Source organism: Leiobunum rupestre, chromosome 3, assembly GCF_980474605.1.
Source record: "Leiobunum rupestre chromosome 3, qqLeiRupe1.1.hap1, whole genome shotgun sequence".
Taxonomy (NCBI): Eukaryota; Metazoa; Arthropoda; class Arachnida; order Opiliones; family Sclerosomatidae; genus Leiobunum; species Leiobunum rupestre.
The window spans coordinates 71,624,192-71,650,990 of record NC_143386.1 but is presented as its reverse complement, the minus strand read 5'-3'; the positions used below and the strand labels follow the sequence as shown (position 1 = coordinate 71,650,990).

The 26,799-nt window shown below is 38.4% G+C and overlaps 1 protein-coding gene across 1 annotated transcript; it reads left to right on the top strand.

Moving 5' to 3' along the window:
• Positions 1–15,000: 15,000 nt before the first annotated feature.
• Positions 15,001–26,505, top strand: LOC149954536 (glucose dehydrogenase [FAD, quinone]-like). The gene is made up of 11 exons (XM_090169948.1): positions 15,001–15,022; positions 17,594–17,799; positions 20,550–20,739; positions 21,311–21,442; positions 22,058–22,179; positions 22,386–22,556; positions 23,727–23,868; positions 24,085–24,233; positions 24,649–24,823; positions 25,552–25,774; positions 26,367–26,505. Exons 1-11 carry the CDS (start codon positions 15,001–15,003, stop codon positions 26,503–26,505), a joined length of 1,671 nt encoding a protein of 556 aa, XP_090026074.1.
• Positions 26,506–26,799: the final 294 nt, after the last annotated feature.

The window sequence follows — 26,799 nt, the reverse complement described above, 5'->3', positions numbered from 1 at the left end:
GAAACCAACTCCAGGCTACGCCACTGTTTGGGAGACCGGGGAAAAAATTCATTTGGTATGTTATGCTTATGGTCAAGGCACTATGTCGATTTTTCTATTCAACGTAAGCTTAATGTAAGTGTTTTGTCTTAACGACTGGAGTAAAAATACTCTTTTTTTTTCACCAATACATAATAGGTAAACCTTTTTGTCAAAATGAAAATGGCCCTTAAAAGGGCCGTTTTTTTTTGGACTCCACGTCCACACCTTTGGACTCCCAGTCCACGCCTCACCTACACTGGTAGGTCAACCATGACTTCCTTTTCCACCAATTCGACCCACTCCTTGTACGTAAGGAGGTAAGAAACATTCGAAAGCGTTATCCGACTGCGTCTGTACCTCATAATAGACCCGGCCACTGAAAACATCCTCTCAACGTCTGAACTAGCAGCTGGAATTCCGAGTACCTGTCTCGCTAATTCGGCTAGGATTGGGTACTTTTTTCGGGACGTCCGCCAGTAAAAAAGAACGTCGCACTCTTCTGGTTGGCAAGGTTCTTCTAAATAGCGAGAAACCTCGCTCCTGAAAGCTGGTGACTCCTGAACGGCCGTTGATGGCTCCGAAGACAGATTGGAACGCACTCTGGGCCAAAGACCCCTTGAAGGATGCGGATCTTCCGCAGTCTGGTTTTCTGGATTAATCTCTGCCCGAGAAAAGCGACCTGCCCGTTCTGCCAAAAGTTTGATGGCGGCTGTTTCTCCAAGAGAACGGAAATTTTCGCCCTCCTCTTCCGTTGCTATAAAATTACACCATTCTTTTAGTTACAATAAATGAAAATGAAGTTACTTTTCAATTATTTTACCAGGAAATAATTGAGATTTTCCTCGAGGATCAAGGAGCGCGGCTACGACGTAATCCGGGTCCACGATTTCTTGCCAAAATCGCGTTTTCATCCGGCAGAGCAACTCTTCTTTGAGATCTTGGAATAGAGGTGTTCTCTGCGCTTCCTGAATTTGGTCGTAAACTTCCAAAAGGGTCCCGATGACTAAATGAGCCACGGGTTCTTTTTTCTGGAATGTTTCAGTGGCGATCTTTATTGGCTTTAGAAGCCGCAGCATCTCTCTCATCTGATAGAGATGGTTATCCGTCGGAAGAGCTTCCGGTTTATCGGGAAACGCATTTGCTTCCAGGAGAGTTGCCCTCAGCGCTGGTAACATTCCGTCCTGGAGAAATCAGCAAAAATAAATTTGTTATAATCATCCCTCGCCCTTTTTTGGCGTTAAAGATGTCGCTTACTTGAACCAGACGTTCCATCGCTGAGTAGATGGAATTCCATCTCGTGGCGCCGACGGTCTTTACGTCCAGGCCCTCGGGTGATTTGGTCCTAAAGACTTCGCTCCATTTAGGTGACCGATGCAAGAAAGTCACCCACTCACTGATGCGCTTCACCATGCACTCGGCTCGCACGATTGTCTTGATGGAGTTATTGACAACCAACTGAAGCGAATGGCAAACGCAACGCTTTCTCGTCCAGGTCTTGTTTATGGCCTCTAGATTTTTATCAGTCTCCGTCACGAGAGCCTCTGATTCGTTTCTCTCCGGTTGGGGGAACATAAAGAACATAGTATCCCATGCTATAAACGATTGGAAAAAGATTATGAAATATAATCAATTTGCGTGTAGCGCCACCTCGGACACGAAATTTACCTTCATCCAAGGAGATATCGGCACTGTCGTCCCCCAATTCCAGGTCGGAGTCAAGTGAGGAGAGCGACGATGTCGTCAAAGCATCCGACGATGACGAAGAATCCATCGAAGAGGGACTCGAACACCGGCTCCCCTCTAACTCCCACCCATCTGGTGCGATGATGTCTACCAAGGCAGGAAAGGCAACTTTCCCTGGACAAGCCTGCCAACTTTGTGAAAAAGTATAAAATTAGTTTTCATTTGAATTATTTTTATTAATCGTGTCAGTTTAACATATTATTTACCTGTTTTTTCGTTTAAAGTGGTACTTAGATTTGCCAGAGGAGAAGAGAAGGGAGCGGATGAATGAAATGTCCAAACACCGGGCGCGTCTCTCTCTCGTGACTCCGACAACTCCACCGCGGTATTGGGACCTCAACACCTTGGGTGATCCCAGCCCTCCCGCCGTAACCGTTAAATTGGTGTCGAAAAGGAGACGGCCCCTAAAAATGCGAAAGCTGGACCGCAGCCCAAGTTCTTCGCCAACGAAGCGCTTAAAGCTTGATAATTAATCAAGTAAAAAAACGGCCCTTTTTAGGGCCACTCTCATTTTGAAACAAAGGTTTCACTTATAATGTATTGGGCAGTAAAGGAGTTGGTTTACTAAAATAGTAGAAATAAGCTTACATATACGTTGGAGAGGTACACCAGTATTATTCTTGATGAAGCGTCGGTAATAAGGTAACAAGATCATTGGTGGCGTGAGAAAACATTAATAATAAAACAAGCCACTTACATATTCTGATTAAGCTTACACATAGGTTGAAGAGTTACGCAAATTGATATGGAAAGTATGAGCAGACACAACTTAATTAGTGTGTAGTCAGCAGTAGCGTCGCCAGGGTGTTTTAGGCAGCGCTTGAGCCACGTGAAACATTTCTGAAGTGCCCGCTAAAATTTCTTAATAGCGCCTCTTAAAATTCCAGGAAAGCTCCTTTAGTAAAATTTTGTCGAATATTTTAGTACTTGTTAAAACTGTTAGTAGATTTTGAATAGTGAAAGATAATAGTTGATTTTATAAAATAAAAAGTGGTCTTGCCCAGCTTGTTAAAATGTTGCTCTTATGTCACAAGACACAGCTTTATTAGTATATTTTGCAAACGAGCGATTTGCACGTGCACGCTAGAAAAAACCTATATTCATCTGGCGACTGTAGCGCGCGCTAGTAGGCTTGTTAAAGCTAGGAGCAACAAACACAACACCCCACACAAGGAGAACGCAACCCGTCAAAAGTCGTGGATTTTCTTGTGTACGTTTTTCATTGGCTAGACGCTTTAGCGCCTGCTGCCGTCGGAAGGGGAAAATTCGGAAATTGTCTTCCCCCGCCCGTAAAACGTTCATCGTAAAGGCTCGTGACGCTCCTCCAATGAAATTCGTACACAACCCTTCGTTAGCGTGTTTAAAGGCTAGCTGCGTTCTCCTTGTGTTTGTTGCTCCTAGGTGAAGGTAAGAGGCTGTAACGTAAGAGCAACATTTAAACCAGAAGGCCAAGTTAGATTATAAAAAGAACTATTGATCTCATTCTTTCGATTAGACAAATAAAACGTTCCTATATTAATAAATTAATAAGAAAATGTTTTCTTTTATACCTTTAATTCGCAGTTCTTTTTCAAAGCCGATAAAAATATTATCCTTTTTGGATATTGGGAACCCCAGTTGGGTTATCGGCTTAAGCGCCCCCAAATTAAAAATCGTGCTATTAATCAAAATATAAGTGTTAAAAGCGTATACACCATGTATACGCTAAAATCATTTAGCAATTTAAAGTAAAGCGAGATACCGATGTTTAGAGGCCAAGATTTTCTTCTGCCAGTCATCCTTTAAATTTCCTTTCCTTCAACATGGACTAATTAATTAATTAGTCCATGCCTTCAATAACTGTGAAAATCAGTTTCGTTGTAATTCTCGTTCATTGTCATGCTTATCGTTGTTATGTTACTTATGTTGATAGGGAAATACACGTGACGTCACTACCTTCTACTATTAATTAGGTAGCCACGAGACCTTAGATATTCCAAGTGTATATACTATAATATAAAATTTATGGTAGTATTTATAACTGACCGCCGGGAATAGTTTGTCATTATGCCTACTTAATATTTGACGAGTTGTTTTACTACGATTCGTGGTCGCTTCCAATGTGCGCTACCATGGTACGTCGATAATGACAGTAAAGCACCGTTTTATAATAATAATTTAAAAAATATAGGTTATGTGGTATTTTGACTCGTAATATGTGACCAAGAATGTATTATGTCGAGACTATCGACGGACACGTTGAGGCCCTAACCCTGTCACGCTAAGGGGGGGGGGGAGGAAAAAGTAGGCGGTCTTATTTTTTTTGCGTCCTCGCAGCAGCGTTAATCGCATCCGTAAACGTAATTTTTAAGAACCAATGAGCTTGCAGTATTATTTGATTTTATTAAAGCGGAGGAGCATACCGGGGGGGGGGGGGGCACAACGGGTGGAATTTGAGAAACGCTAATAATAATCTCGACATATTAATTATCCTTGAGTATAAATAAATACATTCTTGATGTAACATAATGGCAAATGTTTTGAAAGGTATGACGTGTTGAGCAAGCTAAGAGTTACCGTCTTCTTTAAGAGTATTTTTAATCCAGTCGTTAATGTGAAACCATAGTGTGAAACGTTGTTTCACCTGTTTGGTAGAATTTTGATTTCCTATACTGGAAAAATCTATTTTGGTGTCAAAAGACTTCGCCGATGAACCAACACACTTACATTAAGCTTACGTTGATTACCTATGTCGACATGGATGGAAACCATAGTGTGAAACGTACTTATTTCTCCTGTTCTTTGATAACCTAGCAATATAGTGGCGTCAAAAGACTTCACCTGAATTAATGGCTTTAAAGTCGCTTGATGACTTAGGCCTAAGGTGGTGCCTTGGGTATTAGCCTAGCTGATTATTATTATTATTATGTCGTTAAGGCAAAACACTTACATTAAGCTTACATTGAATAGAAAAATCGACATAGTGCCAAGACCATAAGCATAAAGTATCAAATTAATTTTTTCCCCGGTCTAACACACAGTGGCGTAGCCAGGATTTGGTTTCGGGTATAGGGAAAGGTCTTACGTGTTGAGCAAGCTCAAAGTTACCGTCTTCTTAATACTGTCTTCAATATTTTTCCTCCGTCACAGTTATGAAAAACGAAATAGGAACATATCGGTTAACCTCAAATATCTTATGTAGCGAAATTTAATATACACGCGTCATAATAATACGCGAATGCTTGATTTTCCGTCCCGCTTAAAGGTAGAAAATAAATTGAAATTCGAAATTCCCGCCTTTCTAAGCGTGCCGAAATAACAATCGAGAATTTTCAGAGCGTCCCTCTTTCACGCGAGGGACTTCTTTAAGATCGTGGAAAGAGGGGAATCTCCGCTGTCGGGCGTGAGCCTTCAACGGCGAGAGGCAGAGGGAACGCGGAACAGAAACTCCCGAGATTCAGCAAGTCCCTCTTTCACGGGAGGGAGATCGCCACGAGCGTCGAAAGAGGGGGAAAATCGCTCTTTAGAGGGAGCGTTATTCGCGAGAGGGAGAGGGAACCAAAATAGTCAGTTTTTGGAATCGCAATCTCCCTCAAGAGGGAGAGTACGGCAGTCGCGAGCGCTCACCGTTTTCCCCATCTTATTTTCTACCCTCTCTCTTAAAGAGAGAGGGTAGAAAATAAGACTATACTACAAGTAGATAACGATTATGGAAATAAATGTTGTTATTACCTACAAATAATTATTTTATCACGCTATTGAGAAAGAATTGGAAATAAAAATCATCAAGTTACCTTTGTTTCTTAATATCTGGTGTATATAGGTTATGCTTACGCTTGTAACGACTTAGGCCTGATACGTAACAGAAGTCGCTACTATATTCATTGCTCAGGAAAACTTTTCCACCACTTCTATTAGCCATTGCTAATTCTAGAATAATATTACCAAGAAATTACTTTAAAAAGTATGAAAATAAATCCATTTTTCCTATTTAATTAAGAATAAGTATTAAAAATAGAATTGCTACATTAAATTATGCATTTGAACTTTAAACAATACCGGCATTTGAAATGATTAAATTATACATTTGTTCTTTAAACAATTTTGGCATTTGAAATTATATAACATAAAAAACAACAGTTTAAAAATAAAAATATATTAAGATATTCAAATCAGTTAAAAAATTAAATTATGAGTAAAATAATAAAATTGAATTAGTTTAATAACCATGTCAGGTATTTGGAAGTAGGCGCGTTTAGTTGGAAATCAGGTCCTGAACAGTAAGTTAAAATTTCAAAGCTCTAGAGCTAACCGTTCTCGAGTTTTTAGGAACATGACATACAAATAAATAAATATATAAATAAATAAAAGGAGAAATTTTAGGACTTATAGTAATAGATATTAATTAATTATTAATAAGGTGACTTTATTTACTTAAAAAGAAAAAGTTAACATTATTTACATAGAGTAATTTGCTAAAAAAAGATGTGAGTACCTTTAAAGCACACAAATACATAAATGTAACATTTAAATGCATACTCTTTTCTGTATTTATATTATGGTCCTTAATGGGTCAGAAAGTGCAATAACTGTTGGCTTTACCGGGGAGTCGGGGTCCGGCTCTTGTAACCCATAAGGGCGGTGGCGCCCTGGGATATGTTAGCTCTGATCAAATGGTCATATCTCCACCTCCGACTTCGGTCAGGTAGGGGCTGGATACTGGGTTTCGGCCCAGGCTAACGGAGAGGGTCCGTGCAAACTGGCCGCGTCGGCGGATTGGGTAGCCTGCTGTGGGGCTGCGGGCCTCCGAATGAGGGAACGGCGGTCCTGTTTCCCAGTCTTTTGGACTCCCACTGGGATCTCCGGTGCTAGCTGTGCCGGGTTACTTGGACTGCTGTGTGCTTGCCGTTCCCCTTTAGGAGCTCTTTCCAAAGGGTTTGACTCTCTGCCTCTGTAGGTAGGGTGTCGGCTGGAGTTGCTACACCATCTTTCGTACTTCTGCTGGGTTGAGTGGCTTGCTTCGAAGGTGCGACCATCAGTAGTGGGGTACTGCAACCCATGCTGGATTTGTCACCTGTCCGGGCTTGGGGACGCTGGCGTAGGGCACTATGATGATAAGCCTCCGGTGGTATGATCTCTTTTACAAGGTACACCGGGCTATAAATTCTGACACACTGTATTTATATTATCAATAAACACCAAAATACAAAACCTGGGCCATTTACGCCCTGTCTATTTACCTCCGATTTTCGGTGGTAAATAGCCTGTATCTATTTATCACCGAAAATCGGGGGTAAATATCGCAACCGCGCGGCCATTGCTATTTGCCACCGAAAGTCTGGGGTAAATAGTCTCGATCGCGCGGCCACAACTATTTGCCAATGACAATATCAATAATTGCTTGATACTTTTTTGGTAAGAACCGTGTTTTGCTGATGCATTCCTAAAGATGTCTGCTTCCATCTTTGCAAGAATGTCTCGTTTTAATCGCAAACCACATGGGAGCATACACATTTAAGTTCAAAGTGACAATTCCTTTTAAGTTAGCAGATGGTTTAGTGGTGCATATATATAATCTTAGGATCTGTTGGCAGTTGTGACCCATCTGGCATGACTGATTGGACCAGGATCTCGCTTGGAGAGTTCCACTGGGCAATCACCTGAGTTGATTGCTTGGCATATGTCGTAAAGATATTGTTAGTCTTTACAGAGTTTTCTGGAGTCCAGAACAGATAAGTTCACATTAATTGTTTTAAATTTTTTGACTGGCAGGTCCTTACAATTTGCTAACTGCTTTCCTATGTGGCCTGAATATGATGTTGGACCACTTGTACTGCCATCAATTTGTTGCATGAGATGTCTGAGAGGTAATTCGATGAAATGAAGCATGCAGATGTTCCATTGTAGTGGTTGGTTCAATTTCAGCTCCAGTAAGTAAATAACCCCACCTTTATGACCATGGCTGAACCATCGCAACCAATAGCTTACAGATTGTCTGTTTTTATGTTTTTCTGTTTCAGGTAGTCCAAGATGGAGCCAACGATGTCAGCCGCGGAGCCAGATGAACGTGATACATGGCCTATATACTGGCATCGGGGTTCTTCGACAAGAGATACATGCTCTTCGGTAAGTGTCCTTCTGTAATATTTAGACCCCTCCTTTACTTGAAATAATGTCTTGTCTTTTCGGCCATCGAGATAAAAACCCTCCAGGCTTTTTATGCTTTCTTCGGCTTTTGCTTTCAATTCACACCGTGTCTTTGACTACTCTCTTGCCACTTTAAATTTGTCAATAACGCGTGATTGATTTTCAGGAGTGATTATTTCATAATCCAGCAATACTGCTGATGATATAGCAGCAGTTTCTCGAATCAACGTGCCGAAACGATCACTGGCCGCAGCAGTGTTTGTCAACTTAAAGCGCATCTGTGTTTGTGTTGAGGAACGCGAAATTTTAACGACTGTTTGAGGAGGCGGAGCACCTCTCAAAATACCCGAAACCTCTCATTATGTCTCTCGCTAGCCTTAATATAGTTTTAAGTGACTATAGATTGCACATGTACCAAAATCTACACGCGGAAAGTCCATCCGAACTTTCTTATACAAAATCTCAATTTTAGTAAATTTTCGAGACTTTGAGGCTCGTTCTGCAAATTTTATCCGATCGAGCCCAGCTTTTTAGTACGAGTTACTGCCATGGTCCCACAACTTTTCTGCATAGTGCGTCATTCAAATTCAAATTTTCGATTTTTTCGATACACCCTATTCAAGAGCATGTATTGCAAACGCTTCGGCGCAGATAGAAGAGGCTTTTTCCAAATACTCTAAAGGTTTACGGTCAGTTTCAACCTTAATGCTATCTTGGCCACATATTGGTAAAATCTTTGGCAAGCAAATACAATCAAGAGACATTCTTTCTCGATTTTCGCGTACTTGCCTTCCGTAGGGGTCAAAGATCTGGAGGCGAACACAACAGGTTGACCGTTTTGGAGTAATGGCGCACCAAGTCCAACTTCACTAGAATCACATTGTAGAGTTATGGGTTCGTGGACATCAAAGTAGCGAAGTACTGGCGTAGTAGATGCTAGGTGCTTAATCGATTCTACGGCCTCGGTATGCAATTGTGTCCAAATCCATGGGACATCGTGTTTAATTAGACTTCGAAGAGGTTCACTGTATTCTGAGAGTTTCGGAAGAAATTTTGAGAGGTAGGTAACAAATCCTATGAAACATTGGAGTGACTAGACATTATGAGGTAACGGCATTTCGTAAATGGCGCGCACCTTTTCAGGATCAGGGCGAACACCTTCTGAGGTTAAAAAATGTCCAATGTATGGTACCTTTGTTAGTCATAGTTTCATCTTATGTTTGTTAATTTTAGATTACGTTCTCTCGCTCGGTTTAAGAAAGCGATTAAATTCTTGTCGTGATCGAGGATAGTTTCGTCTAAGGTAAGACCACATCCGACAATTAGATTATCATCCGCCATGGCTTCAACGCCGTGGAGACCGTCGATGACTTAATGTAGTCTTCTCTGGAACTCTTCTGGGGCTACAGAAATACCAAATGGCATACGGAGCCACATGTAGCGTCCAAATGGTGTCCAAAATGTCGTACATTTATGGCTTTCCTCGTCTAAACGGACTTGCCAGAAACCATCTTTAGCGTCGAGAACTGTAAGAACCTTAGCTTGAGCCAAATTTGGTAAAAGTTTATCGATTGTGGTTAGTTGATATTTGGGGTGTTTGAGAGCCACATTTAGATCTTTAGGATCTAGGCAGATACGCATTTTGTTTGATTTTTTAACCACCAATAGGCTTGAAATCCAATCGGTAGGTTCCGTAACCTTTTGTATAACACCTCGGTTCACAAGGTCGTCCAACCGGAGGGCTATTGGAAGATTCTTAGGCGTATGGTGCACCGGAGGAACGGATTTGTCTATTTCGAGATAGCAAAATCCTGGTATACATCCCAGACCTTCGAAAACGTCTGCGTATTCAGAGAAAATATATTTTTCTGTCAGAGGACTTGGAATATTTGCAGGCGTATGCCAAAGAGTTTTCGTAGAGACTTCGTGGATGCGTTCAACAGGCTGAACGTCAAACTTGATGAGTCCTAGAGCTTCACACGTAGCACCGGAGAGTAGAGGCGTTTTGAGAGTGTCTACCACTTGAAATTCAATGTCATAGCACTTGTCTTTATATTTGTAACGTATATTCGCCGCACCTTTGACTTCCATAGGCGTATCGTTATAACAGTTTAGCTTTGATTCGCTTTTTATTAAGGTTACGCTGTTGTAAGGTAGTGATTTTACTAAAGAATTACTCATAACGTTACAAGTTGACCCACAAACCAGTTGAACTCTAACATCACGGGTATCGTTGGTTTGATCATCTTCCACGATAAGATGCGCGAAGTATTTTTTTCCATGTTTGGTTACTGTTGTGGTGACATAATCGAGATTGCATATAGATTCTTCTGAAACCGAGGTGTTGTCAGTTTCGTCCGAAAAATTATCCGACTTGTCTGTAGTGTTGCTTAACGCGTTGACTTGCTTCTTATAATTTGACTTAGATCTTTTCTGCGAAGATGAGTTAGCAGCTTTGGTCACGTTGTCACAGCATCGGGAGAAATGATGTTTTTCTTTACATTTATTGCATGTGTGACCATACGCTGGACAAGCGTTTCTGTCTTTCTCGTGTATTTTGTCACAGTAGTAACAATTTTTATTTAGGATCGGAGTTGTATTACGGAATTTTCTTTCCGACGACTTTGCATTTTTCTTGCTTTTATGTGACTTATTCACAAAGTTAACAACTAGGTTGCGACTCTTCCACATCTCCTAAACGTTTGAGTTGTTGATCTGTTAGCTCATTGGTTCGACAAATATCAATGGCCTTCAGCAGAGTCAGAGTTGGTTCTCGTAACATTTTCGCTCTAGATTTGGAGTCAGCAATTCCAAGAACTATACGATCACGAATAAGATCATCAATGATAATTCCATAATCGCAAGTGTTTGCGAGTTGTCGCAGTTTATGGACATATTGATCTACAGTCTCCGTTGTTGACTGATTAGCAGAATTAAAGAGAAACCGTTCATAAATAACATTCCGACGAGGTTTAAAATGATTCTCGAGGGCATCAATTATAGAGTCAAGATCTGCTAACTGTGCTTGAGTTAAATTCAACTCTTGATAGACTTGAAAACAAGTTACTCCAATTGCCGATAGAAATGTGGCAATTCGTAAATCTTCCGCTAACTTGTCGATACCTGTTGCCTTTTCATAGTTAGTCCATTGGGCTTGGAAGAATTTCCAATTTCCATATACATCCCCGTCCAAAGAAACTGAGGGAGGAAACTGAATAGCAGCCGACGGAGCAGTAGTAGCCGGCGGGAAAGAGACGACCTTGAGAAAGCCGTTACACGTACGCACAGGAGAGCGAGTAGCCGAGGCTTAGCGAGCGGAGACAAAGTCAGAGTTCAAAGGAGATGGATAGAGATAAGTTGAACACGAGGGTTTACGAAAGTTAAAGAATGTCAAAGTAAACAGGTCAAATTCTAAATTCCCGCCGCTGATTTACCTGAGATTCGTGCTTGTCTTTCCGCCAAATTTACTAGAGAGTTTACCTTCCTGAACCTGCTACTGAGCATAGTGTTTCATTAAGCTTATTTTAATAATTATGAAATACTTTGGGTAAACAAAGGACATAACTTTATTGTCTGGTTGCTCACTCGCGTCTGCCAGACTGTGCAGTTTTACAAGTACAGGTAAAATAATGTTTATCGGGGAGGTGCTGCCACCTATATTATATACATACAAAACACATAGTAGACCCAAAAATATAATGACTCTGATTTAAGTACTAAATAGGGTAGCTGTCCTACGAAAAAAGATAAATATAGTTAGAAATAAACTTAATTAAATTGCTAGTTCATTAATATAATTAAAAATTTAATAACACACAAAATAGTATTTTAATTTCATCGACATATTGAAATTCTTTATTTGTATTGCATCATATATTTCCGCACCCAAAGAGATCATTACATTTTAAATTGTTCTTGAAGCAGCTACAAGCTCTTTGTCTGGCACTATTTGAACTAACTCATTTCTTACTGCTAAAATGGGTTGTGCCGCAGGCCAAAAATTGCGTATATATCATTTTAATCTCCAGCCTAAACACAATGGTTTGAACTGCTATCTCTAACATTTGTGAAACCTTATTAACTAGGCTCCATGAAGTGAATCTGCACCAAAATTGCATTAGCTTTAGTGGAATAGAAATACGCGTGCGCTATTGAAGTCCGTAAGTTATTCTGACAATATTCTACAACTTTGCGGTATATTTTTGAAATTCAAAGATACATGTATCTTAGTTATAGAACGAGGTTTTAGGGATAGTAATTCCAAGATACTTCTAGGAGGCGACTGCCCTCAGTTCCGAGCCCGCCAGGTTGTAGGACGGCGTCGGGGGAGGCTGGCTAACACAGAACATTTGGAAGCATTCATTATAAGCTTCCACAGGTCACTCCACGCGCTGATCCGGTCGAGATCCTCCTACAAGATGATAGAGTTCCGTGTAGAGAAGATGGTTCTGGACAGGGCCACGTCGTCGGTCAAAATATATAAGGTAGAGATGATGCCGTCACCAATGTCGTTGATGTATATTACGAATATTAAATTGCCAAGCACCGAAACCTGGGGGACCCCTGAGAGAGCAGGCCACCAGTCTGAAGTAGCACCGGGGATGAGTACACGAAAGCGTTGGCGATCAAGGTAGGCGGAGAGCCAGGCCAGAGTGCGACCTCTGATCCCGTAAGAGTGAAGTTTGGATTTTAGCAGCTCGTGAGTAAAGCCTTCTTGAAGTCCAGGAAGATTATGTCAACCCGGCTGGCCTTGTATAGACCATCCGACCAGTCCTCAACGCAACAGAGGAGTACTGAACCCATTCCTGAAGCCGTGCTGATAGGGCTGTAGTAGGTTTTGAGTAGCAAGGTGGGTTGTGATGCTCGAGGATTCAATGTGCTCGTCCAGTTTAAGAACTTGGGAGAGCAGGGCGATGGACTTATATTCCACTGTATTGGTTGGGTTGCCCCTCTTTGGAACTGGATTGACGTTGGCAGTGCTCCAATCTGCGGGGATTTCGCCGATATCATATGACAACTGGAAGATATATGTGAGAGGCGCAGCTAGGGCATCCGCACAATTCTTGAGCAGAGAAGCCTGGTTTCCATCTGGGCCAGGAGCTTTGTTGGCTTTAACGTGTTGCAGTAGTTTACCAACACCCCCGATAGTGAAGACGATGTCGGGCATCGAAGGGGCCCTGAAGGGCAAGAGCGGCACTTCTTCCAATCGAAGATCGGGAAAGCTTCGTTGGAAGCTGTCCGCCAGAAGATTGGCTTTTGCCGTCGGGCATGTGAAGACTACGCCGCCGCTGCGCGCTGTAAAGGTCTAAGAGCCAGAACAGGAGCCAACTTGAGCGAAAGCCGAATTAATCGGAGCCAGAGCCGTGCGGAGCACTATAGAGGTTTTGGTGTCGTTGTTATTGAAGTAGATGTTGTTGGCTCAACGTTATTATCGCCATCTAGCCGTTCTCGTCTTTTATAATGCTTTATAGCTAGAGCATAGGTTCACCCCCTTTACTCGAAAAAGGGATCGAAGGATTGAATTCGCTTAGCAAGCGATGTCAAAATTGTCAGCATTTACAATGCCCTTGAGAACCGCGAAGTCTGAATCAAAAGTTGACCGTCGATATCAATGCGGGAGTAACGAAGGGGAAGGCAAAAAAATGTTTGAACCTTTTTTCGATATTAAGGAAGGAAATTTTCTAAAACTAGGCCTTTCATCACGTGATTTATTAGAATATTGCATATAGTAGCTACTTTGCAGATTTATGTTGATCATAAAATAAATTAATATTAATAAATCTCGTGTCAAATACCGCGCCAAATGACATTTTTACTTTTTCAATTGGATACCAGTTTCTACAAAGAAAACTGTTGTAACACAAAACAACGGAAGCGGCTGGATATTAGAAATAACCCACTTCGGATATAAAAAGGATAAAAAGCATCACTGGTCACGAGGAAGCATTTAACCAAGGTAGTCAAACCATTATTAGCTTAGCGCTCGAGGTCTTTCAGTGCTCCCTTGGTTTTTTTCATCTTCAACTTAGTAGGGTTCAACCTTTGGAAAAAACAGCCGTCTCATCGTAAAATTTTAAAGTACTAGCGCCACATTGCTATTTAAGCTTGTAAAGGGACACTTTTGCTATATTAAGCTCTTTCTCTGGCCATCCAAGTCCAATTGTTAAATCGCTACTGTTATTGTGGGTGCTAGGGATTCAAAGGTCCAAAAAAGGAATATATAATATAAAGATAGGTGGCTCAGTCGTGTTTTCCAACAACATTCGAGCAACATAACGAAAGATATTTTTGGTTAGTTTTTTCGTAAAATATTTATCTAAATTTGATATGGAAAATGCGTGGCGAATCCTGTTCCGGAAGATCCTTTTCCAAAATCGCTACCCACATGTACATTAACAATTACTTACAATTAGTGGAACGAAGGGGCAATGGCGGCGTTCATGTTTTGTCACTAAACTATTCTTAACCGCTTGAACGTCATCATGGTTTTATGATCTCTCAGAAGATTTTAACTATAATTGTTATATTGGGCTCTCGAAGAGCTTGTCTACGGAAATGTTTAGAAGTACAATGTTGGGTAAAAGTCCTAGACAAAGATCGCAGGTGAGTGTTAAATTCATCATCCTGTTTGGTCCGTCGTTAAGAGCTTGAAAGGTGAGGTCATTGCTGTCCGTAGCTGAAGCGGATATTCCTCCCTTAGGGGTAAACGAATCAAATACGCGCGGGACTTAATCTGCAGCGCAATGGCTTGGAGATAATAATTAGTTTTTAGGTGTATACATGAAATACCATAATTTTTAAATAAAATAAAATTTGGCGGTCCATATTATCACCTGATAATAAAAAACAAAATAGAAAAAATTTGTGTATCCAAATATTATTGTTAAAAAGTCCAAAAATGATATTTTATCTAGATAGTACACTGTAAACATGTACTCAAAACTGTTATAAAAAGAAACGTCTTTGAACTTTTACGTTTTAAGAGCTAGTTTATTTTATAATTTTTCCATTGAATGAACTTCGTCCAAGATGGAATATCACGTACGCGTTTTAGATAATTCGCTGGTTTTAATTCTGCTTTGTGTAACTAATTTTATTAATTGTATAGATATGAATTGTGATTTCGTCATTGGTGAGTGTTCATTTTATTTATTGGAAGCTAATGGTTTTACGAAGGGTAATAGTTTTACACCCCGCACTCAGCACTAAGTGCTATATTGCGCTTAGGCATGTAGTGTGATAATAAAAACAGTAGATTAACGAAATTCTTTGCTATTCATCATTAATTTTAAATATTGGAAAAGCTTGGCCTTTTCCTTTATATCAGTTTATTTTTTGTTAGAGTTGATCAAGGCCCTCATTTGGATAAAATTTAATTTATCAATGACGTTTATATGTTCCAAAATCGTTATTTCCGTTTCAGTGTCTATCTCAATAACTTTAAATTCAGTGCCATTTTTTAAATGAAAACCCTCGGAACTCTTCACAAAAGCAAACATGTATAGCTCAAGTATTATAAGAAATAATGGTAAAAAACTAAAATCGCAGTACTTCAGAAATATATGCCTTTATGGCGCTAATGAAGTAGGTGACACGATGTTAAATTGGATTTATGGGTTAAGTGTATTTCCATTTCACAATTTACCACGGTGATAAGATCTAAGGGGGGGGGGCGATATCGATTTAAAAGTATAATTACTTCTTCGACCGAAATAGTCCTATTCCTGTGCTGTAAATATCACCTTTTTTTGTTTTCTTTCATATCTCCGAAACCCTTCCCTGCCTAAACGCTGGCCGTCTAGCTGACGATCCCCTCTCTATAGAAAGTCGTTCTGGGACCTCTGGCCACTGTTGCTCTTTCGCTTTCTTCTTGCCATCTTTATTGGGCTTCACGACTCTCTCTCAGCCATTGTTATTTTTTTAAAGGACCATTTCCATCAATTTTACCCTAAACGTTGAGGTTTGCCTATCTAGTTGCCAATACTTTCTTTTTGTATGTTTTATTTTATTTGCGAGAATTCGTGGGAATTCCGCTACTCATTTACCAGGGCGATTGACCTAATTGGGATCACCCTGTCAATACTTTTGCGTTATCATGGTGAATTTTTATAATTTATGGTGGCCGCCGCCCTGGCGCCACTTTTGACATTTATACGGGAAAGCGATGCGCGGGTCAAAACTTTGATGACGCCGGACATCGTGGCTGATCCCACGGTCAGTGATTGATAGATACTCTTTCCCGGGATTTTTACAGAGATCACGATTGGCTCAAATTACAGACGAACTGGAAGGCCACGTGGCGATCTGGTTTAAAAACTCGGGACTTAGACGATTCTGAGATATAGAACTCTGGAAGACAACCGGAAAGCCGCCAAGCTAATAATTGTTACATAGTCCCAGTACGGGTCGCGTAGACCGCTCTTTATAAAAACTCGTAAACTTGAGTTCGCGATAAAGAGTCACAATGTAGAATGAATATGTGAGTGCGCGTTTTCGCTAACCCGACATCTTCCGTCGAGAAGCCTGCAGCATCCACCGCCTCTGGCCCGTATCGTAAAATTTTTTTATCTTCATTTATGAAATATATTTTGTATTATTTATATTTGGCCTCATGATAATTGGCGCCTTAATATGACGCCTTTGGCATCATTGGACGTAGTACTCCCTTTTTATGTGTTTTAGTTCGCCCCATTGCGCAATATTATTTTTAAATCTTCATTAAATGTTTTGGTTATACTTCGCAAACCTCAACCCTATTGTTATCTTTTAGTACAAGCATATCCCTAGACATTTATTTTACTTCAAATCCCCTCGACAACTTTATTTATCTCGCTCAACCCAGTATGAAAGCGACGTGGGAGCCCGGGCTATTGTCTTAGTTTGACCAATGTAGTGTTTATATACTTTTAATTAGGATTAGCCAACCTCTTAGTCTCTCCTCGTGGTAATGGAAACGTTCATGTCAAATATATTTTCGCTACATAATGTTAGGCTTCGTATTTTGATCTTGCATGCCATAAAGGCATTTGTGGCCCAAGTTTTAGTTTTAATAAAAATTGTGTTTACCATACCATTTTGTTTTACATTTCTTATTTCTCAACCGTTGGCGGCTTCTTTACGATTGCAAATTCTAATATTGACGAGCCGGTCGCCCTGGTTCCAGACGACAAGCTTATTAATGTTGGTAAAAGTTACAAAGTGCACTGTGAGGTGAAGAAATGTAAACCTTAAAGTTTAAAAACAAACAGCTACATATTTTTAATGCGGTTTTCGCCCATAGAAATAAAATATAAGTCATCTATATACTCATGCTATTTTTTTAAATCCTGGCGTTTCCTCATTAACAATACAATTATGCTCTAAGATAGTACGAAATAAAATATTTTAATATGGTCTTAAAATGTTACAAAATGACTAAGTTTGATTTCCTTGTTGTCGTGACGAAATGGCTTAGTCAAAGCCTATGTATGAATTTATTTGCACTTTGTGGGAGGGCCCTAACCCCGAAGAGACGCAACCCCAAAGCTAGCCCTATTTATTAAATTAATTTTCAGTTCACTTACTGACCCATCAACAGAAACCTTAAACTATGAAAATCAAAAATCTTCGTCAAAATATCGCCCAACTTGTTTCTAGCCTTAACCTTTATCATATATTGAGCCACAGTGTTTATCAAGCACTTACAGATATATTATTTTAATAGTTGGAGCGGGAACAGCTGGATCATTACTTGCCAATCGACTAACTGAGATTCCTACTGTGACTGTTTGCTTGATCGAAGCGGGAGCTGAGCCGCCCAAATACACAGAAATTCCTTTGAAAATCGCCCTGACGTACGCCGATCCGTTACTCAATTGGAACTACAAAATGAAACCCCAAACTGCGTCGTGCTTTGGTTCGATTAACAGGGTAAATAAAATAATAACAAGACGTGCGACGGTCAGAATACACACAATCCTTCTAATGTGTTAAGTTTGTTTGAGCTATTCACAGCAATCTGCAACGCCGGTAACCCAACCAATATATATTCACGGTCACAAATAATTGTATTTACCCTTATTTGTTACTTCTAGTCATAGTTTGAAAGCATACAAGATTCATTCGATCATTGTCACTCTTATGTTTTACTTCTGATCACACTTATTTGTTACTACTAGTCAGCCGTTGAGTGTCACACTTATTTGTTCTGGTTATACGACAAAGACTAGTTCGATAAGCTTCATACTTATTTGTTACGTTGAGTGTCACACTTATTACTTATGGTCATACGCCGAACACTAGGTCGATCTGTGTCATACGTCGAAAGCGCAGCGTAGACATCTATAAACACGCGGATTAACAATTTTGGAAATTGCGGGGGTCCGTATACGCTGCCCAAAAAACTCTAGGTTATATGTAAACCACAGCTATTAAAAAAATAACTTTCATGATAATCGGGCCTAAATTAAGGAACTGTATGTAGATTTAGGCGAAAATATAAAAACACGAAAATTGGGGTCCCGTAAATTACCCGGAAAACTATAATTAAATTTAATATATATCGATATAACCGAAGTTGTAGGTACGTTGTATCCTAACCTATCCAATAATACTTTTTTAACGTTATCGGACTTAATTTTAAATAAAATATCTGCCACATAAAGCGAAACCACCGAAAATAGTAAATTGGGCAAATGCTCAACTTCTAGGGCTTCAATTTAAAATTTCTTTTTAAAGGCTATCAATGGCGATGTATGTACACTCGAACGATATATCATTGATTCTTCTAGCCCTAACCGTTGAAGAGATTGCGCGACACGGCAGCATGGGCTACACTGTACGTGAGACTAATACACAAACAGTTTTTGTCGATATATTAGACTATATTCTACTGAATAATCCAAAATTGTGACAAGAGTAGGAGCCCTGCAACCCGTCGCCGCTGAACGGCTTTTCGTCTCGGCAACTGTTGTTGGTACCTCCATCGCTGTTGGTTCCGACGACAATGTATCGCACATTAGAGTAACGAAAAATCGCGCTGGTGCTGGCGAACTGCAGTTCCGACAAACATCAGTTTCTTACCGACTTCAACTTCGTTGAATATTTTGAAGCTGCTCTTCCCTTTAGGATTAACGTCAATATATTCTATCTCTTTCTGTCCAATTGGATAAACGCGAGAAATTAATGCTTTTTTCAATAACACATATTTCACCATGCTTGGAAGCACATGTTTGTTACCTCTAGTCGACCAGCAGCGACTGACGCCAAATTGGTTCGGTTGTTAAATATAAAATTATTTTGAAGAAAATTAATGCAATTAGTTTTATTTGTCATTATTTTTAATTTTAGAAAACGTTTTTTCTAATATCCAGATAATAGGTAAAAATATTAATTATTATTAATTAAAGAACTTTCGTGTAATCGGAAACGCAGTTCCATTAACGGCAATCAAATAAACGAAAGAGGGCGCATCGTACGCTGTTTCCGGTAGTAGCGAACGCAAAAGTTGTAATACCCAAAAACGTAAGCCAAAGTCAGCGTCAGCTTCTTATTGCGATGACGAGAAAAACTTATTCTGATAAAAACCGCCGTCAATTTGAAAAAGATATTTTGCCAGTGTGCGATTGAATTTAACTTTACACGTCTAAAAAAATTAAACAATATTTAAATTAAAAATCTAGTTTTAGCGCTCGTACAAATCGCTCGTAACAAAAAAAAGGGAAAAAGGCTATAGTATTTTTTCGTGTAAATGTCGGTTCCCTATCTACCGCTAACTAATTTTATCTTAAAAGGGGGGCAAAGGTGGCCTGTGTCTTCCAAAACGTACGAACATCCGAGGATTTTGTTTTAATTAAACATTATTCGTTCCTTCCGAAACATCACCTTCGCTTTCCCTTCAATTATTTTCTGGTGGCGAAAATGTATTCAAAGCTTATAGAAATATTAGAAATGATTCGAAACTTAGCGCAATTTCATCCAGTTTTTCCAAGCTTGGGCGAATTTATAAATATCGCTAGTTGCGTTTCTGCTCAAGTCTTTAAGGCCAAAAATGAAAATGGGCTAGAAACCAGAAAACCAAAGTGCTGCAAACAAAAAAAATGGTTTTCTATAAGTTGAAGAAATAGTCTCGGGAGCCAACTAGCAGGCTACCATTTCAAAAAAAAACTTCATACTAAGTTAACTTAAGCCACAGTCACACGAAAACTAAAAAACACTAACTAAGTAGGTAAATACCTAATTGAGTTTTCGTCTGATCAAAATGAGACGAGCGTATAACCTATTGAAAACTTCATTCGCCTAAGCTGATTTCGGAAGCAACACGAAGACTATTTGACGGGTAGTTATAAAGGATAAAGGATTTTGTAACTATTGTTGGGATAAACCAGGGTACATGAAGTGATGGGACAATACTACAACAATGCTAAAGGCCCATTGGACTGCAGTCCGTGCTTGACTACTTCGTAGTCGTGTATCCTAATTTAAAAAAATACAAGCACGCTAACTAGTGGCTTTGTATAAGGCCCGTCTGCCCGTGTGAACTTCTTCGAACAAACTAGCAACGAAACTGTTTTCAATAGTTAAGTTTTAAACTGAGTATTGAACCGATTTAATCCGTTGTGTTACCGTGGCTTTTATTATACTTCATTGATAGTTTGAATTTGAAAATTATATTCTTTTAGCAACCGCTTTACCCAAGAGGGAAGGCACTAGGTGGAACTAGTTCCATTAATGGCATGCTTTACGTAAGAGGGAATAAAGTGGATTACGACATCTGGGAGGAAATGGGAGCCACAAATTGGTCGTACAAACACGTTCTGCCATACTTCAAGAAATCGGAAGGAAATCGAATAACGTCCCCCATTGACTCAGGTAATCTTTTCTAAAATTGTCAATTTTTTAAGAGTAGACTTCTTAAAAAATGCCTGATCGTTACAATTATAGACATTGAAAGTAGTTAACTCTCTCATGGTGCCTTGATTATTTCGTCTTAAGCCTTATAAATTTTCACAAATTTATTTATCCAAGTGATCGTATCAGTTTTTTAAAGCTAACACTGGTATTAACGAGAACGTCTACGCTGCGTTGTACAACCTGGTTCATGTCGAGCGGTTTTAAATTGAGAGAGAGCGACGTTTCAGATTCTCCTGGACTCTAATCACTTTCTAGATAATTATATAGATTATTCTCGTTGAAACCTTTCTTTTTTAAGTAGCGATAAAAGTTATGTCTTTGATTTGAGGAGGTACGCTAATAAAATAAACTTCTACCAGTCAAATTAGAGATTTACAAATAAAAATAATGTTTCTACTGGTATTGTATTAAAATAGTTCCCTCTGTTGCTATGTCGAAGTTAGTTTTGTTTCCTAATTGTTGAGCTTAGGTCTGCCGACTCAAATTTTAACTCGCCGCTCATAAAATGATTAATAAATTTTCGTTGCAGAATATCACGGATACAATGGAGAGCAAACTGTTGAATATAGTTCTTTCAAGAGTCCTGTTGATGACGCCGTTTTGGATGCTGCTCGATATTTAGGAGTTCCAACGGGTGACATCAACGGACAATTTCAAAGAGGTTAATTCCCGGATTTCTAGTGACGTTAATTTTATTATGTTTCTTTATTAGAAATAAATTAAATAGAAACAGCAGTTCCGTTTAATAATTTTATGAAATTTCAAAAATAAGAAACTAACCTTTTTCAGAGGCTTGTTTTTACACAAGCACAATCGCATTTATCGTGCAGTTGTACAGTAGTGCCTGCTTCAATACAGTCAAGGCAGGGTACTGGCAATAATCTTTAGAACAGGGGCGTCGAAATGATTACCTCAATTTTCGAACTTGTGATCTCGAATATAAAGTATCTGCTTTCAACATGGTAATCTCGACATAGAGAATGGTGATCTCGACCTCCATTTCATTTGTATCGATACTTGATAACCTCTCCTTAAGAATATCTGCGTATCGTCATTACTTTAGTTGTTTGGAACTTAAAATTTAAAAAAAAACTGTAAAAAATGCGTAGGATGAAATGAAAGAAATGAAAAGTTGTATTGTGAGAAATTAATTAGCGTCAGTTACCACAAGCGTTTGTTAAGCCGGATGGCAGACATAGGAAATAATCTTAATACTCCTTTCAAGCAAAGATTTTCACATAAGAATAATGATAATAAGCTATGCCTTTTTTATCAGGTTTTTCACTAATACCTCTTACAATACGGAATGGATTTCGATGTGGAACTGAAAAAGCATTTTTAAGACCGGCTTATAGTAGAGAAAATCTTGTCGTTCTTGCTTCTACTTTGGTCCTAAAAGTGAGTAACTTCGAAATAAATTAATATTAAACAAACTATGAAATACCCCATTTGGAACACTTTATATATTTGCAGGAAGTCTGCTAAATTAATCTTAAATCTAAAATATGAAATTATTTGTTATTTAATTTCTAAATTAGATTCTAAAGCATAATAACTGTAACATAAGAATAATTTTTTTCATTTAATAAATTATCATTACCCAGATTCACATTAATAAGGCGAACACAGCGAAAGGAGTATTTGTTTTGCAAAATGGAAAGATTTATTTCATTCCGGCTAAGAAAGAAGTCATACTTTCAGCAGGAGCAATCAACAGTCCACAGCTACTACAACTCTCTGGCGTCGGACCAATAGAGCTTCTCAAAAAGTATCAGGTCGGAAACAAGAACTTTCTTTTGCTGGACTTATGTTTTAGAAAAATTATGGAGCATTAACTTTTATTTATAGCTTAATTTAAAAATAAATTAATATTTGCAAATTGAAAGATTAACTTTAAGGGTCAGGAAAATTAATTTTGATTTCAAACTTTACGTCCTTGCTAGGGAATATAGAAAAAAAACAGCTTAAATTCACTTATTATAGCCCTTGGAAAACTAATTTTGCGCAGCTTTTGGATATTCAAACCATTCATCAGGTATTGCGTATTGATTTTTTTGCAATATTGATTTTTCTTCTGTAGTTTAGATGCAATTTTAAGCTATATTGAATTTTTATAAGAATATCACTGAACTCTGTAATACGCGAATGATATACGTACTTACTCTTCAAAATTTTATTAGTAGCTCTATCCTTGCGCTGTAGCATTCAATAAGGTTAAACTACAGAAATTATTGCGCAATCATAACATTTATTGAAACAGTTAAATCGTCGACTAGATTCGGCGGAGTTAGTGCCATCATCCAAACTAAATTGAATTTCAGAGCGACTACATTTTTTTAACAACATTAGGGTAAGGGTTAATTTACTTTTAAAAACCTTTTTCCATTTGGTATTCAAATAGAAAGCTTTATCAAAATTCATAAGATTTTCTCTTTTTACATATTTCTATACTTTATGTCGTATTTCTACGCACATACGTATTCGGTTGGGTTTTAATTTTTCATTGTTCAAAATCTATGTTGTTTATTAAGTTGATGGTGGTAAGCTACCATTCAAGTCCAATTTAATTCCTTTTTTGTTCGGCTAGTCGTTATTTAAAATTGCGATTTGTTTATCCTATATAAGTATGATTACAATCTTTACATGGAATATCAGTCCAAGCGATCTTTACCGCTATCAAACATTTTTTATAAAAAGTAAAATTAATATTAGGTAATTCATAGTTATTTTTAATATGAAAATTATCAAGAAAGTAACTATATATTCTTAATGATCCGAGTATTAGCGTTTTCAAGACACCAATTGTTTGAGAAAAGGGTGACAAGATTTTTTGAGGAAATAAACTGACGCTAAAGTGTTTATAATATCCACTTGCGCAATATGCCTGTAGTTTTATCTTATTGATTGTATATACTAACTCTATGAATATATTTCAATTATATTAGATTCCAGTGTTTGCGGACATTCCTGTGGGTGAAAACTTGCAAGATCACACATTTAGCAGTGGATTATTTTATTCCACGAATGTAACAACGGGACCAAACCTCGGTAATCTATATACGTCTCTTACATCGTCAATGATCAATGGTAAGTTGCTTTTTTAAATTAGTAAAAGTGTGCTCAATAATATTTTAATTATTTACTAAATAGTCTAGCTAAGTACTAAACCCACGTTATCTTTATTTTCATTGCGTAGTTTCGGGTCCATTACCCGTTCTTGTTTAAGTGTCCGAAAAGCCTTAAAGAATTAGACAAACGTTGCCAATGAACCATTATGTTCCTGTTGTGATATTTCTGTTTTAGCAGGTAGACTGACGGGCGTTCTTTCGTCTAACTTGGTGAGCTCTGTTGGAATTATCAAAAGCAAATACGAAAGCAGGGAAGGTGATTACAACGACATCGCAATATACTTTACTCTAGTGTTAAGTCTATTTAAAGGCTTTAAACCAGAGGTAAACCTATTTTCAATAGTTTTGAAATAGCTCTTTTGGTAACCCTTAAGGGGGAAAGGTATCATGGTTTTTGACATCTTTATTCGCATTGGGTTTGCTCATTCAGTATTCAAAATAGATTTGACAATTGGAAATTTAATAGTTAATTAGTTGAATCGTATTATTTTAAACCAACCACACAAATCTTAATCAACCACGCAAATCTAGTCTCTGTGCAATATTTTCTATCTCATCGTTTAACTAATCAACTAAAAATCAAACAAACAATTCGTGCTAGAGAATTGTTTGAGCTTTATACTGTATAGAAAAATTGGTTTTTGGTGTAATGTCATTTGACCGGAACCAGATAACCTTTCCGTCCTGAGTATGTGAAGAGTGTTCCACTAATAATTTAGTTATTTTGGGATTATTTCAGTATTTTACTCGATACGGTCCTCTGGCTCTGAAAAATGTGTTTTCGGCGAACGTGGTTAGTTTGCACCCCAGGACCAAAGGCAAAGTGCAGATCCAATCAAAAGATCCAAAGGAACATCCTCTCATTGATTACCCGATGCTAACTGATGTCGATGAATTGAACGTTATGGTTGAGGGTAAGCTTGACAAACACACAACCGGTCACCCAGCAATCATGTCTTCTTCCATACCAGATGGTTAAAGCTAGGAGCAACAAACACAAGGAGAGCGCAGATAGCATTTAAACACGCTAACGAAGGGTTGTGTACGAATTTCATTGGACGAGCGTCACAAGCCTTTACGATGAACGTTTTACGGGTGGGGGGGTGACAATTTCTGAATTTTCCCCTTCCAACGGCAGCAGGCGCTAAAGCCAATGAAAAACGTACTCAAGAAAATCCACGACTTTTGACGGGTTGCGTTCTCCTTGTGTGGGGTGTTGTGTTTGTTACTCCTAGGTTAAAGTAACTTGGATTATTGGAATTAAAACTTAAATTAGTCGGGCCTTGAAGGAAGTGTATTGTAACTTCTAAAAGCACTCTCTGACACGCGCTACGGCTTGTTTTAAACCTATTATGGCTGGCTTAAGATAAATTTGTGGGGCAAATGGGAAATTAGGTAGGTTTGAAATCCCTTAATAATTTGAGTTTTACTTAAAATAAAAAGTTTTCGTAATCGCCTTTAGGGTTTTCAAAACTGATTATTGTTTGAACTGGATAAACTATCGCTTTACTTTAGTGGTCCCTATTTGGGTTTCGAAATTTCGCGCCTTTAAGTCGTCAGATTAGAATAGTTCATATTTTATTTAACGTCCGGAACCTTAAGTCTTTGAAACACATTGTCAATTTAGTTAACTGTCTTAAAGGAATGAAATTTGTGAAGAAAATGATTGATACTATGCCATTTCGACGAATCAAAGCGGAACCCATCGCTAATCCTCTACTGGGATGTAACGACTACGAAATGTACAGCTACGAGTACTTTGCTTGTGTCGCCAGGACGCTAACGGTTCCCGGATATCACGCCTGTTGTACTTGTCCAATGGGATCCCCTGAAGATCGAAATACCGTGGTTGATCCTTTACTGAGGTCAGAATATTTAGCATGCAGTAACACTATGATATTCCATGCTAAGTAGTAAATATCTTTGTTTTGGAATAAAAGCGCCTTAGATATACTAGCGTTGCTTAGCTTCTCTATTCTTGGGGAAAATAATTTTGGATAAAATTTGAAAATGGAAAACTATTTATACTCTTTTATAAATGAATGTTTTTTATTTCAAAACAATTCGTTGGTATATAAAAAATCGCCGACAAAAAGTTACATTGTTAAATTTGCACAATAAAACCAAAAATAGTATTTACAACGATCAAGCCGGCCTCTAACGATCTTCTAAATTGGTTAGGCTATTATCAACAGTGGTATTTACAATAACCTAAACAATTAAAATAATTTTACAATTAATGTGTAAATTTAACAAATTAATTTGGTATCTTCAATTTGAAAAGAAAATAGATAGAAAATTAATCTTTAGCAAACATTTCACTCAGACGTGTAATGTAAAATCTTTATTAAGATATTTACTTTCATTTGCTTACAGCTATTTTCTTCCACGACTGTTTCAAAAATAGACCATTTAAATTACTGCTTGTTAATTTAACAATTAAATTCCTTTTAACAGGGTGAAAGGGGTGAGTCGTCTCCGAATAGTGGACGCGTCTGTGATGCCAAAGCTGATATCTGGAAACCCGAATGCCCCTGTCCAGATGATCGCCGAGAAAGCGGCGGACATCATTAAACAAGAACTTAATTTGAAATGACCTGGTTTTATAAGTCTCTACTGCCAGTCTTAGGATATCCTTCATTTGTTTAGGCACTGCTGCTTATATTTCGTAAAATCAAGTCTGAAACTATAGATATTAAACGATGGATAAGGTTAAAAACCAAATTCTTAAAATGAAATGTGTATTTTATTATTAGCGCACTAACCGTTAACAGCCATAGTGTAACCTACAAGGAAAAAGGCATTGGAATCTTTTATCAATCGCCCTGTCTATTAAACAGGAACAAATAACTTCACATGCGCACTTAAACATCACCAAATTGAATGGCAT

Excerpts from the sequence above, each read along its gene's own strand:
- LOC149954536 (XM_090169948.1), top strand. The coding sequence starts at position 15,001 with ATGAATTGTGATTTCGTCATTG. Across the intron at positions 22,557-23,726 it reads AGCTTCTCAAAAAGTATCAG|ATTCCAGTGTTTGCGGACAT; the intron begins GTCGGAAACAAG and ends CAATTATATTAG. Across the intron at positions 23,869-24,084 it reads TACATCGTCAATGATCAATG|CAGGTAGACTGACGGGCGTT; the intron begins GTAAGTTGCTTT and ends TTTCTGTTTTAG.